General features: G+C 55.1%; 1 protein-coding gene across 4 annotated transcripts in view; it reads left to right on the top strand.

The window, feature by feature from the left end:
- Positions 1 to 15,543, top strand: part of POLL (DNA polymerase lambda) — a 16,889-nt gene extending 1,346 nt beyond the window's left edge. For 3 of the 4 annotated variants that reach the window (XM_022568975.3, XM_022568974.2, XM_089898078.1), the window contains 7 exons: positions 487 to 781; positions 944 to 1,106; positions 1,465 to 1,782; positions 2,532 to 2,705; positions 3,268 to 3,396; positions 5,458 to 5,626; positions 6,075 to 15,543. In XM_022568975.3, coding sequence (XP_022424683.1) covers positions 487 to 781; positions 944 to 1,106; positions 1,465 to 1,782; positions 2,532 to 2,705; positions 3,268 to 3,396; positions 5,458 to 5,626; positions 6,075 to 6,439 — 1,613 coding nt within the window. In that variant the 3' untranslated portion in view covers positions 6,440 to 15,543. The remainder of the gene's footprint in view (positions 1 to 486; positions 782 to 943; positions 1,107 to 1,464; positions 1,783 to 2,531; positions 2,706 to 3,267; positions 3,397 to 5,457; positions 5,627 to 6,074) is intronic. The other variant, XM_089898079.1, reaches the window with a different exon arrangement.

Here is a 15,543-nt window from a genome sequence, read left to right as displayed (position 1 = left end):
TTGCTCTCTAGGAGGTTGCCTGCTGCTGCGAGGAGGGGATCCTTCTTAGGTCCCCAGACTTACAAGTTATTTTGCAGCCAAATTGACAAATAGATGGCAAAAGCTTACATGGTGGGCTGGGTTGGGGGAGGGGAATCTATTAGACTGTGAGGCTTATAATGGCAAAACATGTGCTTTGTGCCTGATACATAATAAGTGTCTACTAATATGTGTTGAAAGACTAAATGATCAAATGAAGTGATTTACAGGGTAACTACAAGGTGCCAGACACTGTTCTAGGTTATATCAGGGAACAGGACGTATCAGAATCCTTGCCCCTTACATCAAGTGATGGCCCATAGGAAATTAACTGTATGCCTGTGGTGGAATCCCCAGAAGGCAGGCTGTCTGGGTGGAGGAAAACGATTGGGGGGAGGGGACTGTGAAGGGTTCATTGGGATCATGTCTGAAAGTACGACAGTAGGGATCTGGATGTCCCCTCCACAGAGTGGCTGAGCTCCGTGCGGGCGCATGTTGTACCCACTGGCATTGGGCGAGCCCGGGCAGAACTCTTTGAGAAGCAGATTGTCCAGCATGGTGGCCAGATATGCCCTGCCCAGGCCCCAGGGGTCACTCACATCGTGGTGGATGAAGGCATGGACTGTGAGCGAGCCCTCCGCCTCCTTAGACTGCCCTGGCTGCCCCCAGGTGCTCAGCTGGTGAAGTCAGCCTGGCTGAGCTCGTGCCTACAGGAGAGAAGGCTCGTGGACACAGCAGGATTCAGCATCTTCATCCCCAAGAGGTAGGCTGGTCCTAGTCTTTCCTCAGATGTTTTCTTGAGCTATTAAACTCTCATCGTCTTAATTGGACACATTAAAAAAACCATGATTTCAGAGTAGAGAAGGATTGGGAACAGAGATAGCGTGAGACTTTGGTATCTTAACCTCCCATCACCATCCTGCAGGTACCTGGATCAAGCACAGCTCAGCAAAGCAGACCAAGGCTCTTCGACTCCTCCTGGAGCTAGTGAGGCTCAGCTCAGGACAGTCCTCTCTCCTTCCCCTCCTCGCACCAGACCTGTATCTCCTCCCTGGAGGGCAGAGGAAGTCGCAAGCCTCCAAGCACAGGTGAGGAGCCTCCCCGGCCCCACAGCTCTGTTCTCCTGGGAACTAGATCACAGAAACAGGGAGAGCCTGGTGGTTGTTCAGAATGTCCCAGGCCCCTGAGAGAGGAGGGCTCTCTTTACTGTGAAGCCATTTAACTCTTCTCAACACTCATCACTCCTGCATTTGCCCAGGCCATATCCACCACATATCACTGGGGATCCTAGGGCTGGGCCCTAGAGGAAGCCACATGGAACCCAAATCTGCTGCAGAAGACCTAGCGTCCTTCTCGGGTCTGACTAGGAAACTCAGCCCCCACCTCTGAGGAGCCCTCCTCATGGGGGGCACGAACTTATTGTCTCTTTTCCTTCCCTATGTCAAGCCCGGCTCTGGTGGTGAAACCAGTGATGGGGAAGAGACCCAGGTTGGCGCAGCTGATCTGGAAGCCCTGATCAGCGGCCGCTACCCAACCCCCCTTGAGGGAGATGGTGAGCCTAGCCCAGCCCCTGAGGGCCTGGATAAGTGGGTCTGTGCACAGCCTTCGAGCCAGAAGGCGACCAACTACAACCGCCACATCACAGAGAAGCTGGAAGTGCTGGCCAAAGCCTACAGTGTTCAGGGGGACAAGTGGAGAGCCCTGGGCTATGCCAAGGCCATTAATGCCCTCAAGAGCTTCCACAAGCCTGTCACCTCCTACCAGGTACCTGGGGGTCAGGGGAGGGTATGTGGGGGGCTGGGGGGGGGTCTTTTCTTTACTGGCCAGAGGTCGGTGGAAGCACCAGTCACAAGTGGGGATCAGGTGGAGTGATTAAGATTCTCTGATGTTTGGGACTTGCACAAAAGAAAAAAAATGGGGAGATTAATGAAAGCGGCTTGTCAAAATCTTGATAATTATAAAAGCTGGGTGATGGGTACTTGGGGTCCAGTATACTGTTCTCTCTCCTTTGGAATTTTTTCCATAATAAAAAGTTTTTTAAAAGTTCAGGCTCTGAAGGTCAACAGACCAGAGTTTGAATTCTGGTTCCCATCATTCACTAACTGTAACTTGCCTAAAGTAAGTTACTTAAACCCTCTGAGCATCAGTTTCCTCAAAAGTAAAAAGGGACTAAGAATAGTAACAGACACAGTATTCCCATGAGGACTTAATGAGATGACCCCTGTAATGCAGGACCTGATACAGGGTAAAGCCTCATAAATATTAGCTCCACTGTTATGATGGCAGTGGTGACTAGTATCGTCATTATTGCCTTTCCTCTGCTTCCTGTGCTGACCTCCATCCCTCTGGGAACCAGCAGATAAGTTTCCCAGCCCATTCCATCCAAACTTCTTATCTTCAACTCTGCCCAAGCTTTATACAGCTATCATTTGCCCACCGGCCATACTGGCTTTTACTCAGACATCTGCTAAAGGAGTCAGTTTCCTTCCTGCCTCTGCCTCCCCTTCCTCTAGGAGGCCTTCAGTATCTCTGGAATTGGAAAGCGGATGGCTGAAAAGATCGTAGAGATCCTGGAGAGTGGGCATCTGCGGAAGCTGGACCACATCAGTGAAAGCGTGCCTGTCTTAGAGCTCTTCTCCAACATCTGGGGAGCTGGAACCAAGACTGCCCAGATGTGGTACCATCAGGTCACACCCTGTCCCAGCCCCCACTTCAGTTTTACTGTATCTTAGAGCTCCTGTCCCACAGTCCTGTTACGCTGTGCTTTGATGAGAATGAACCCAGACTATAGAGAGACCACTTCTCAAAGGGACCAGGGCCCATGCAGATCCCTCTCTTGGCTCTCAGAACTGCCCTGTTGCTTGGTATCGTTGAGGCTTAATCTGTGGTGTAGGCAGAGACAAGATCTGTCCCCCAGACCAGCAGGGGCCTTCCTCAGGAGACCAGGCCTCTGGGCTGAGTATCCAGAACAGTGGTTCCCAAACCCAGCCATGCCCAGAATCACTCCCAGATCGATGGAGTCATGAACCAGTGTTTTAGGATTGTGGCAGGGCTGGACTGAGGTGTGTCTTCCATGCCCCCTGCCTTTCCCAAGTCCCACTGATTACAGACCCAACCGCTCCTGGGGTTGGTCCTGCCTCAGGCTTTCCTTGGAGTCTGGGGGTGATGGAAGCCTTGTGTGTGTGCTTATTCACTGCCTCTTCATTGGTCCTGGATCCTCATAGCCTTCCCATCTGGCTATTTTCTCAGGGTTTCCGGAGCCTAGAAGACATCCGAAACCAGGCCTCTCTGACTACCCAGCAGGCCATTGGCCTGAAGCATTATGATGACTTCCTGGATCGCATGCCCAGGGAGGAGGCTGCAGAGATTGAGCAGACAGTAAGCAGGTGTTCCAGACCAGTAAGGAGAGCCAGGTCCTACTACGACGCCAGGGCCTGGCTCAAAGCCAAGAACTCCGGATCCCTCAGCAGGGGAGCCCAGCAGGCAGAGGAAGCTATGGGGGGCCAGAGGTTGGGACTAGTGGGGAAAGAGCAATTGGCTTAGGTAGGAAAGGGCTGCAACATTAGCTCTCTGCAGTAGGGTTCTCAGTATCGGGCAGAGTTAGCACTGGTTTAGGTGCTAGAATGGTGTTAGGACTGGGTTAATGTTAGGGCTAGATTAGAGATGGATTATGGTCAGAACTACTCAAGGATATTGGGATTTGAACTGGGCTATGTTAGGGTGATCAGGGCAGAGGTTCTTAACATTTTTTGATTCACAAACTTCTTTGAGAACCTAATGAAAACCATGGACTCTTTCTCTCCACAATTTTTTTAAATGTACAAAATTTTATATCTCCAGAAGTACACACCTTCTGCAGGTCACCCAAGGCTGGTTCAGGGTTTGGGTTAGGGTTGGTGTAGAAGCACAGTGCCAATAGGACTAGGTTTGGGGTTAGAGGAAAGCTAGATCAAGAGCTGAGTTAAGGTTAGGCCTGAATTAGGAGTAGGGTTTTCTTAGTGTTGGATGCTTTTAGTTAAAATTTGTGATTGTCCTGGAAATAAGGTTCAGCCAAGATTAGTGTTTGGTGTAGAGTTGGGTTAGGGATTCAGTTCATATTAAACCTAGATTAGAGGGAGACTAGGGTACATTTGTTCAGTTGGCATTAGGGGTAGGGGCTGATTTGCTCCTACTTTGGTCTATGATTCTGATAGGGTAGGACTCCCTGGAGACTCTGGCCCAGCTTAGTTGAAATCAGCCTCCAGCTCTACTCCCAGCCACAGGACTCTGAGGCTAGTGTGGGAGGGACAGGCAAGCCCCTTTGTCCACCCATCACCAGGCCTTGGTGCTAGTGATGACCTGTCACTCAGCCACGGTATCTGGGCATAGAGAATGCCCCAGCGAGCCTCCAGCCCTGACCCACTGGAACAGAAGTGGCTCCCCACCTGGCCCACTCTCCCCATTTAAGGTCTCCAGCCTTAGGAGGTTTTGATGGGATTACTCATCCTAGGCCTCCTCCACCCTCTTGGGAGGCTCAAGAAGGGAATTGAGGGGATTAGCAGAGCCTGCCTGTCAGGAGAATTGAGGTATCCAGGGCCCCAGAAATCTCAGTGTCCCGGGGAGGAAGTGGGCGTGTATGTGTGTGTGTGTGTGTGTGTGTGTGTGTGTGTGTGTGTGAGAGAGAGATATCCGCATATGAAAGACCTCAGTGTTTCTGGGGTGGAGGCTAATGGCCTTATCCCCCCTCAGTGAGGGATGGTCCTTCAGCTGACAGTTCCCTCTGTCTCAGCTCCCTCCCCACCGAGCCCCATTCCTCCAAGTAAGGATGTGGGCATTGGCTCAGAAGTGCTTCCCTTTTGCTTTCCCTCCTTTCCTTTGTTACACCTGCAGCTGTATTTCTAGGCTCCATCTCCCCCAGAGGCCTGGGCCTGGGGCACCCTGCCAGCCACCTGTCAGGCCTCAAGCCCCAACTCACACACTCTGCCTTTAGCTCCAAATCCAAAGACACCTGGGACTGTGGAGACCTGGCTGAGGGCTTCTCGGCACCCGGCCGTTTGTTCTCAGTGGAGTTTCACAGACCTGGGTGCATGGGTTGGGACAGAAGCCCAGAGAAGATATGTCTCTCTGCTCTTGAAGAGCGGTGCCTTCCCTCAGAATCCGAGCACATCTTCTCATCTTCTCATCTTCTCACCTCTCTCCTCAGGCCACCCCCGGTGATGTGAGCACGTTTTCTTCTCTTCTGTCCTAGCCAAGGTGGAGAACTGCCACTCTCCAGGGTGGAGCTCTGCCTCTGTTCCTTGGGGCTCTCTCCCTCAGGCTGGATCATGCATCCAGGGATTGGCTTGGGACATGAGGGGGCATGTGGGCTTCTGCGTCAAGGAAGGCCCTTGCGCTGCTGTGATGAATTCCTGGCAGGGCTTGAGGCCCACAGGCCTCACCCCCCTCGCTGTCCTTTCTCAGGTCCGGGAAGCAGCTCAGGCCTTCAACCCTGGGCTGTTGTGCCTGGCATGTGGTTCATACCGACGGGGGAAGGCAACCTGCGGTGATGTGGATGTGCTGGTCACCCACCCGGACGGCCGGTCTCACCAGGGCATCTTCAGCCGCCTCCTGGACAGCCTCCGGCAGCGAGGTATAAGCCCCACCCCTGGGTGAGCCGGGGGGCAGGGGAGGAGTGGCCCCCAGGAGGGAGAACCTCAGAGTGGCAATCTCTAGGCAGGAAGCAGGGGAAGGCTGCTTCATGAAAATTCCACCTCTCTCCTGTGGCCAGAGCCACTTCAGGGAAGAGATGAATCAGCTTCCCCTACCTCCCAAGAGGTGCTCAGTAATAGCTACAGTTTGAGTGCCTCCTCTGATCGTTCTGTGCCCCTGTGGGGGACTTGGAGAAGAATTACTATGCATGTTTTACAGAAAAGGACACAGACCTGGAGAGGGCAAGGTCGCCCAGCAAATAAGTAGATGAGCTGGGAATAGAGGACCCAAGGATAATCAGGAGAAGCCTGGGAGGTTAGGCGGCCCAGGGCTGGGCAGCCCAGGGCCTGGCTCCCTGCCCTCCCAACAGCCCTCCTGTATTGGGCCAGGGTTCCTGACGGATGACTTGGTGAGCCAGGAGGAGAACGGCCAGCAGCAGAAGTACTTGGGTGTATGCCAGCTCCCAGGGCCAGGGCGGCGGCACCGACGACTGGACATCATTGTGGTTCCCTACAGCGAGTTTGCCTGTGCCCTGCTCTACTTCACTGGCTCTGCCCACTTCAACCGCTCCATGCGGGCTCTGGCCAAGACCAAGGGCATGAGCTTGTCGGAGCATGCGCTCAGCACAGCTGTGGTCCGGGACACCCAAGGCCTCAAGGTGGGGCTTGGCCAAATACTGCCCACCCCCACTGAGAAGGATGTCTTCAGGCTCTTAGGCCTGCCCTACCGAGAACCAGCTGAGCGGGACTGGTGACCCATGACTGGGGGAGGGGGTGCCAAGCTGGACCAGCTGCCCCTCCTGGCCATTCCTCCAGCCTCAGCTGGCTGAACCTGACTCACTGATGGAAAAGGCCAGCCTGGCTCCCAGGGCTACCCAGCCCTCTCCCTGACAGGAACAGGGTGCTGCCCCTTCTACTCACCATTGCCCCTGGGAGAGTTTTGCACATGGCCCCCTGCCCCATTTTAAGCAGGAACTGGTGCCTGGTTTGAGGCCAGCTTCCTGTGCTGAAGGCCCAGGCATCCCCCTTCTCTACCCCAAGGAGGGTCTAGCATGGGATGGGGGCTGCAGGGGAGAGGTGCACAGCTGAGGCCCAACATCACCCAAGACCCTTCAGAGCAGGAGAATGAGCCACTCCACGCGTGCTCCCTCCGCCCACCCCACTTCCTGTGCAGCTGGCAGTGTAGGGAAGGGGCACCCCAGGCGCGATGAGGATAGCATTGGAAGGCCCAGGGATCCAGTAAAGTGCACTTGACATTCAACCTGCCTGGTGTGTCTGTGAGCTGCTGCAGCCTCTGCCTGCCTTTCTTCTCCCAGGCGGGGACAGAGATAGGAGGTGAATGGGAACCCAGAGAGGCCAGTTAACTGTTCTCCAAACAGGCCGGGCCTGAGTCAGCTCCTGAACAACTCAGAAGGGGGCAGGGGTGGACATTAAAAGGGAGAATTCATGGAGTCGGGAATTAGGAGCGCCTGTCTACCCATCAGCATATCCTGTGGACCCTGCCCTAGAACAGGTTATCTGAGGACATGAACAAAGGTGGCAAGGCTCATTAGGAAGAAATAAATGGTGACCTGTGTGCCACTGACAGGGCTGAGGCAGTCAGGGAAGGCTGCCTGGAGGAGGCGAGGGGCAGCCTGGCAGGAAATAGCCTATTTGAGAGGGGTAAGCAGCTCTGTTTGGGGACAACTAAGGAACCTGCTTTAGAGGGGATGCTACGTGCTGGGTGTCGGGAGAAGGCCAGGCTGGTAGAGGACTGAAAGTCAAGCTGAGGGGCTTAGTTTGATAGAGCAGCTAGGAGGGTCCAGCTAGTGGCATCAGGATGGTTTCATAGACTGGACCTTGCAGGACAGGAAACATTTGGTAAGGGGAGAGGGGCACTGGGAAGGTTTGGGCATACCAAGTACAATATAAAGAATATCGGGCTCAGAGGCAGGAGAAGGTGGCTGCGTTGGAGGAGCACCAAGGAGCCCGGGCCGCAGAGATGGGCTCCACCTGAGTGTGCTGGCATTGAGGCAGGGAGGGGGCAGGTGCCGAGTCCTGCATCTGTTGGTAACTTGCAGAGTCCCAGAGCTGGCCTTTGTTGGCCTGGTCTCAGGAGATCCCAGCAACCTTAGAATGGGCCCCTCAACTCTAGTTCAGAACCTTGAAGTCCAAGCCGTGGGGCCTTGCCTGCATGGGTCATGCCAGGGAAGGAATCAAAAGCCGTGGGAGTCTGGAGGGCCCCTTTCACAGCTCAGTACCAGAGAAGCCACATCAAAGGGCCAGAAGCTTTCGTGAGGGGCGAGCCTCTCCTCGGAGCTTCTACTCCCAGGGAGGTGTGGCTGCCCCGGGCCTGGAGTGGAAAAGAGGAGCTGGGACATCTCTGGGCCCCCCAGATGTTAGGGCTGCTTTCAGTCCCACTTAGGAGCTCTGCTAGTCTACTCAACTGGGCCCTCCGTGCCCGCCACCATCCCCAGTAAGGGGTGGAGTTGACAGAAGTCCGAAGCCTGGGGTGTCTGTGTCCAAACATTGCTGCTCCTCTCTTTTCGCTTCCCACCTGAATGCCCCAGCCTGCTCAGCAGCCTCTCCAGACCCAGAGGAGCAAGGCCTCCAGGGCTAGGAGAAGAGGGAACCAGTGGGTCACAGGATAAGTTGGCCAATTAACCCCTTCCTACACACAGGAAGTCTTCAGAACCATAGGGAGGGATAGTGCTGACTTCTGGATCTGGTACCAGGGGCCTGGCCCCCTTTCCTGCCATCTCTTGTGGGAAGGAGGGAAAGGACCCCCCAACCCCCCCCCCCAGGAGACTCAGAATTCTGGAGACCACCTTCAAACCGTACAAATTCCTGGTCCCACATCCTGGTAAGGGCAACAGGAAATCATGGGTTAAAAAGGAGTGCCCACACCCTCCAGAGAGACCCATCCTGCGGGTGGTGTCCTCTGGGCTGCTCAGTGTGGCACAGGAGCCCAGGAGAAGAGCTAATGGAGGATTCTGTGTCTTGAGAAGTCTGCCCAGTTTGGCAGAGGGGGCGATCCTCTGAGTCCAAACTAAGCAAAGGGTGTGTCGGGGGGTTCCCCAGCCACTTGAGCGCTGAGCCTGGTTCCTGGGTGGGCTTTCAACACAGTGCCCCATCCTGCTAAAAGGGAGACTGAATTTTGGAACCCTGGTGGGAATCGGCATCCTATCTAGCAACTGAGCACCCCAAAACTACCACCCACTCACCACCTGGCCCTAACAAAGAGGAAGGGCCCCACAGGCCTACTTCCTGCCCCTAGCTCAGCTCATCGTCACTCTCTTCCTGAGCCACAGTGGTCTCTGGCCAGACCACAGGTGTGGTGGGCAGGGTAACGGTCTCCCAAAGATGTCCACAGCCTAATCCCTGGAACCTGTGAATATGTTACCCTACTTGGTAAGAGAAGGACATTGCAGATGTGATTAAAGTTAAGGATTTTGAGATGAGGAGATTAGCCAGTGGGCCCAATCTAATCATGAGTCCTTAAAAGTGGAGAACTTTTCCTGGCTACAATCAGAGAGAGGTGACAAAGGAAGGAAGGTTAGAGAGATGTGATGTTTCTGCCTTTGAAGACAGAGAAACGGGACTACCAGCCAAGGAATGTGGGCAACCTCTAGAAACCGGAAGAGGCAAGGAAACAGATTCTACTCTAGAGCCTCTGTAACAGAACACAGCCCTGCCAACACCTCAGTTTTATTCCAGGGAGACCTGTGTCAGACTTCTAAACAATAGAACTGTTTAGTAATAACTGCGTTGTTTTAAGCCACTGAGTGTATGGAAATTTGTTACTGTAGCGATAGAGGACCAATAGACAGGGTATGTCTTGTTCTTTCCCTGTACAAAGTGAGCGGAGGGATGGTGGGTGTGAGCAGGCCCTGCTGCGAGGTGGAGGATGTCCCTGGAAGTGCAGTGGGGTGTGGGGAAAGGGAGGGGCCTCCTTACATGGCTGCAGTAGGGGAGGGGCAGGTGGTAGGCAAAGCTGGGAGCCCAGTCCTCATGGACTGGCTGCCCCGTGCTCAGTCTGAGCCTCCCAGTTTCCCCCTGCACTTTGTGCCTAAGGTACAATCCTCTCCAGGCTGCTCAGCCCCAGCCCTGCCAACCCGGGAGCCTCATCTTTTCCCAGGGCCTGGATTGATAACATTGGCCCAAGACTTGCACTGAAAGGGGAACGAGACCAGGCCAACTTTCCTCCTGGCTTCTGGCTGCTCTTGGGGGAGCAGGTGTGGGCACAGGGCCAGGGTTTCCCAGGCCTGGAGTGGGCACTACAAGGTGGACAGGTCCAGCCATGTCCTGCCCTCCAGGACTCAAGGGCTGGGAATGGGAAACCCAGGCCCTTTGTCCTGCTTCTCCACAAGAGGGTTATGAGTTCCTGTCCCTTTAAACAGAATGGGATGCTTCTTGCCAGGACTAGGAATGACAGATTGGAGAAGACATCATTTCCTCTCTTCACTTCCCCAACAGGAGAGGCCCCCTTTCTAGGCCCTCCTCACCATCCCAGAGATCAACCTCACACGGCAGCTACAGCTGTTCGGGCACTTGCTGCTACCCATACTCTGCAGACACCAGCTGCCCCAGGCCTAGAACGGGCTCAGCCCCCAGACCTTTAGTCCTCTGTTGACTCTGCCCTTCAGTCTGGACACCAGCCAGATAGTTTTCCAGAACGCCTGAGCCACTGGGCAGCCCTGCTTCTGAGCTCTGGAACAGGGGGACCCTCAGGGCTGAAGTCCCCAAACTGGCCTGAGACCCTGGGCCAGGCCTCATCCCCATAGTCTGAACCAGGGGCTCTGCAAGCCTTGGTCCCCCACACTGGAGGTCAGTGCAGAAGCTGAGCCCTAGCGAAAGACCAAGAGGGAACAATACTGAAAAATGTCCCAGAGGTGAGGAGAGGACCCAGCGGTGGAGGGACTGTGGGCAGGGCTCTGAGAATGCCATGGGAGGGCAGTACGGGCACCAGGCAGTGGGCCACTGCTCAGAACCGCTGTCTGACCCTTCGCTCTGCTGGACCCGGGCCTGGCGCTGATGGAGAAGGCCCATGGCCCCAGACATTATGTTCCTCCCGCAGCGAGACTCCCTTAGCCCTGCTGTCCTCACCCACCAGGCTCCGGTTCCCTCAGCTCAGCTGCCACTGTGCCTGTGTCTGACTGCGTGGGCATTTGCCTGTGTGCCTAAAGTACATCCCTGGCCCTGTGTTTGTGTGCTGCGGGTTCATGATTTTGCATCTGCACACGTGTGTGGACAACCTGGGTGTGTGTCAGTGTGTCTGCCAACCTAGACCTCGGTGTGCATGCCCCAGGGTCATCAAGGGCTCAGGCAGGGCCTGGAAGGGGAGTCCTTGGAGTCCCCTGTGGTGCTGGGCAGGGACTGCAGAAGGTGGTAGAGGCCCAATGGGCTGCAGACTCTGAGTCCTCGTGTCCTGGAGGCGGCCGCAGGGCCGGCCGCCTGCGTCAGCCTTGAGCGGCCATCAATAGCGCGCGGTTAATTAATTTGATGGGAACAGCAGGGACCGCCGTTTGCATTTAGTGAAGTTGCAGGAACTTCCAACCTCATCTTCATAATTGGCCTCATAAATTGTAAGAAAGAGAGAGATCAGCAAAGCGGGAGGGAGGAGGGGCCGCCCGTCCATCCTTATTTAATTTTATTGCTGAAATTCATCTTTTTAGCCTCCTCCGGAATCTGCTCTCCCTGCCGGATTTGCCTAATCATGATAAATTAATATTCATTTCCCCGCCTCTTACCCAGTTCCCGCGCTTGGATGGAGTTGGGGAGGGTCTCCTTCCAGCCCCTCTGCCAGGCCTTGGTGGAAGCCTGGCGGGTGGTGACCCCTGCAGGGGAGCTTGCCTGCAGAACAGAAAGTAGAGCCTGGGAGGGCTGGAGGGGAGCCTGGAAGAGAGGCTCTGTTACTGTGGGGGGAGCCGGGGGCGGGGGAATGTGGAGTGATTGATTGGGACTCCCAGATGAGAGACTCCTGAGACCCTTGGCCCCTCCCTGGGCAGGAACAGCCCAGAGGGTCTGGGATGCTAGTATCAACTACCCCTGTCCAGCTAGGTCTGGGTGGAAGGGGCAGGAAGAGGCCGAGAAAGCCCTTTTGGGTACCCAGAGGCTGAGACTGGGGTCAGACAGGATGGATTTGGGAGGTGGATTTTGAAGGTCGGCTCCAGTTGAGAGGTGGGGGGAGGGTACGTGGTCTTCACCCCACTTCCCCACCAACAAGGTGTAGGCTACCTTACCCTGTGCAGACTCTAGGGGGGACCCATTCTAGTCTGTGGGGCCTCACAGGCACCCATAGTCTCTGGCCAACAGCAGTGGCCACTTCCCTACAGCCCAGCCCAGCCCAGCAGGGTGGCTGGGCCTCTTACACTAAGCATCTTGGCTGTGCTCTGTGGCTGTACTGCTTTTCTTGGTAAGGCCCTTTCGAAGGCCTGCAGGGGGTGTTTCTGGAAGGGTTATGCAGTTCCTGAGCAGTGGGGCCTCTGCAGTCCAAACGGTCAGATTCTCCGTCTTCTTGCCTCATTATGAGTATGTGAGACCTGGGAGGGATTTAGATTTTATCTACCACGTTACCCCATTTTACAGGTGAGGAAACGGGACCAGAAATGGGAGGTGACTGACTCAATGTCTCACAGAAGTCTGGGATCTAGGTCGGGGTGCGGGGGCTGTTTCTACCCCATCTTGAAGGTTGGGTGTGGTGGGCAGGATTCTCTGAAAATCCCCTAGTGACTTTTGCCCTTGTATAACCCCCTCCCTTTTGAGTGTGGGTAAAGCCTTCAACTCTGATGAGGTGTTACTCCTGTGGTTATGTTACCTCATATGGCAAAAGGAAGATTATCTGGGTGCCTCTGGTCTAATCATGTGAGCCCTTTAAAAGCAGGTTTTTTTGGCTATTAGCAGAAGGGGCAGCAGAGATATTCAAAGCAGAAGATTCAGCACACCTTTGCTGGCTTTGAAGATGGAAGGGGACTTGTGCAAGGACCAGGGAGCAGCCCCCAGCTGACAGCCAGCAAGGAAATGGGGACCTTAGTCCTACAACCATAAGGAACTGAATTTTGTCAACAATGAGAATGAGTGTGGAAGCTGATCTTTCCCAGAGCTTCCAGATAAGAGCCCAGCCTGGCCAACACCTTGATTTAGGTCTTGTGGAACCCTAATCAGAGAATTCAGCTGAGCTTGCCTGGACTTCTGGTCTACGGAATTGTGAAATAATGGGTCTTGTTTTTAGGGGCTAAGTTGTGATTTGTTACCACTTTTGTTGTGCAGCAGTAGAAACCTAATATGCAGGACTTAGGAGAAGGGTATCTTAGGAGGGTCCTACGATGGGGGAGGGAGATGAAGCTGGGAGAGGTCTAAGGCTCTATCCTAATGCTACTTCCCCCCACAACCACCACCACCGTATTCCCACATGGCAACAATTGACTGGAGCTGCTCCCTAGTTGCCAAAGTTCTCATCACTCCCTATTGTTTCACCTGGGACTAAACCCTTGTAAGCATTTAAATTTATGATTCCTGCCAGGTGGAGTCTGGACCCCTGGGTAATGAGGAGTAGCAAGCTCACCTCACAGGAATGGGTCCTTGACAGGATGAGCCTCTATGGAATTGGCGTAGGCAGAGGCTTCTAGAATGTGGTTAGGGCATGGCTGATAATTTAATGTGCTTTCAAACCGAGTTCCCCTTCACCCCAAACTAGAGTTTTCAAAAAGTATTTATTCATGGGTCCTGGGTGGGTGCTGGGGGGAGATGTTTTTGATTCCCACTGGAAGGTCGCAGCATCATGGATTTTGAGGAAGACCAACTGACATTTTGCAAATTATGGAAAGAGTCTCCACTGAGGAGACCTGGGTTAGCTGCACCATATTTCTGGTTTATTCCAGCAGCATTTATTGATTGACTCTGAGCCTGGCCAGTCTACCCTTAACCCAGCCCTGCACATGGACTATATCATGTAACCTTCCCTACAGCCCTATTATCCCCATTTGGCAGATGAGGAAACAGAGGCCCAGAGAGATTCATTCACTTGTGTTAAGTCACACAGCATGTGAGAACAGCTGGGTTTCATTCTCAGATCTCTGTGACCCAAGGAAGCCCAGCTGGTTTCCCTGGCTCCCCCTATGGAAGTGGCTCTAGCCCAGATCTAACTGGGCTGTCTGCTAACTTCTCTCCCTTTGCTTCTCCCACAAAGCAAAGAGCCCTGAGCTTTTCAGAGTCTGTGGAGGTTCCTGATGCTGATGGTGAAGGACACAATCCCTGTCCCTGAGAACTGGAGTTCTGAATCAGCAAATGCCCATTTGCCCTGAGATGGGACCCCCTAACCTCCCACCTCCATTAGGGAATTAGTGATGTGGGGTCATTGACTCTCAAACTCCAGCCCTGCTAGAGGCAAGGGTCCTGGCTCTGTAGCTCACATCTATCCCTACACATGCCCAGCCTGTCCCCCACAGCTCCTACACATGTCCCTGCACACACTGGACCCCCCTCTCATAGCTCCACACATACTTGACTTGTTCCCACATGGACTCCACACAGGGCTTGCTGGGGGCCTGGCCTGGCCTGAGAGACTCCTCCCCTCAGCTCCAGGCTTCACCTGAGGAATCCTCTCTCAACACCATGACTTTGGACTCTGCTGTATTAGAGAACTTTGGGGCCAGTGTGGCAAGGGCCTCTGGTCGAGCCACCCTCCCTACCTACCGGGCCAGACACCCCAGTGGAAAGGATCACCCCCTGGCCTGTCCCTCTTCCTCCCAAGCTGCCTAATGGGGAGAAAGCCCAGGACCCTTAGGGTCTGGCCCCAGGAGAGAGGCCCCCAGAGGCCATGTCTTTCCTCTCCATGCCAGAGAACAGTCCTGCAGCGCTGAGCAGCCCCAGCTTCCCACCTCATGGGCCAAGGACTGCAGCCCCCACCTCAGAGCTTCTGAACACCAAGGTCCCCCTACCTTGAGGACCTCCCCGACCCTCCCCCACCAAAGTACCTTTGGAAGTTGCAGGGCCAAGTCCAGGGGGAGGCCCTGAAGGAACCCCACCTGCTGCCCTGTGACGTATAGACTCGGACTGCAGATGCTCCTCCAGAACGTGGCTCCACGGGCAAGAGAAATGCTCTCTCCACTCCAAGCTTCAAGTTCTGTCTTGCTGGACCTCACTCCGCCCACTCTTCTGGAACAGGCAAGCGGGCCTCCCTGGGATCTGGAATGGCAGCGACTGCTCAGAAGCTGGGGATGGCGGGATAGAGGAGTGCTCCAGGGTGCCTCCTTGCGAGCGGGGGCGGCACCGCAAAATGTGGATCAGGGCGGTGGACGGGGCCTTGGGGGAGGCCGGGCGCCGCCGCCAGGTGTGTTGGGCTGGAGATGGAGAGAGTACGTAGGCCGACGGGAGCGCTTCTCAGGAGGCGCCAGCAGAGGGCGCGCGAGGACCGGCCAAGAGGCCCGGTGCGCGCGAAGGCCGGGGATGGGGGTGTGGTAGAGAGGACAGCAAGTGCCGGGGAGGAACCGCCCAGTAGCTTCTCTCCGAGCTCCGGGGTGGGAGCTGGGGCAGGAAGTGTCCGGATTGCGAGGCCCCTTGCTCCTTAGGAGGAGGCGGCCGATGGGGATGTGGCCCGGCGCGCCCTTCCCTGGGTGGGTAGACCCTCCCCATTACCGGGCAAGGGAGCAGGGTCCGCGGATTCAGGACTGGTGACCTTTGATGTTGAATCAGGTCGGACCCCTTTTTCATACTCACCTCTGGTCGAAATTCTGTGCCTCAGTTTCCCCCTGCGTGAGTTCTGTCCTTGCTCCCGGAAGCTCTAAACTAGGACACCAGGTGGGGTGAGACGACCCAGTGAAAGGGAACTAGTACGCCCCCAGGTACCCCCCCTCCCCCCCCGCCCCGTTCCCCTGACCTC

This window comes from Delphinapterus leucas, chromosome 16, assembly GCF_059928025.1.
Source record: "Delphinapterus leucas isolate spDelLeu-1000000601 "Yukka" chromosome 16, BTC_Dleu_Yukka2, whole genome shotgun sequence".
Lineage (NCBI taxonomy): Eukaryota > Metazoa > Chordata > Mammalia > Artiodactyla > Monodontidae > Delphinapterus > Delphinapterus leucas.
This window is presented reverse-complemented; position numbering and strand designations above follow the sequence as displayed.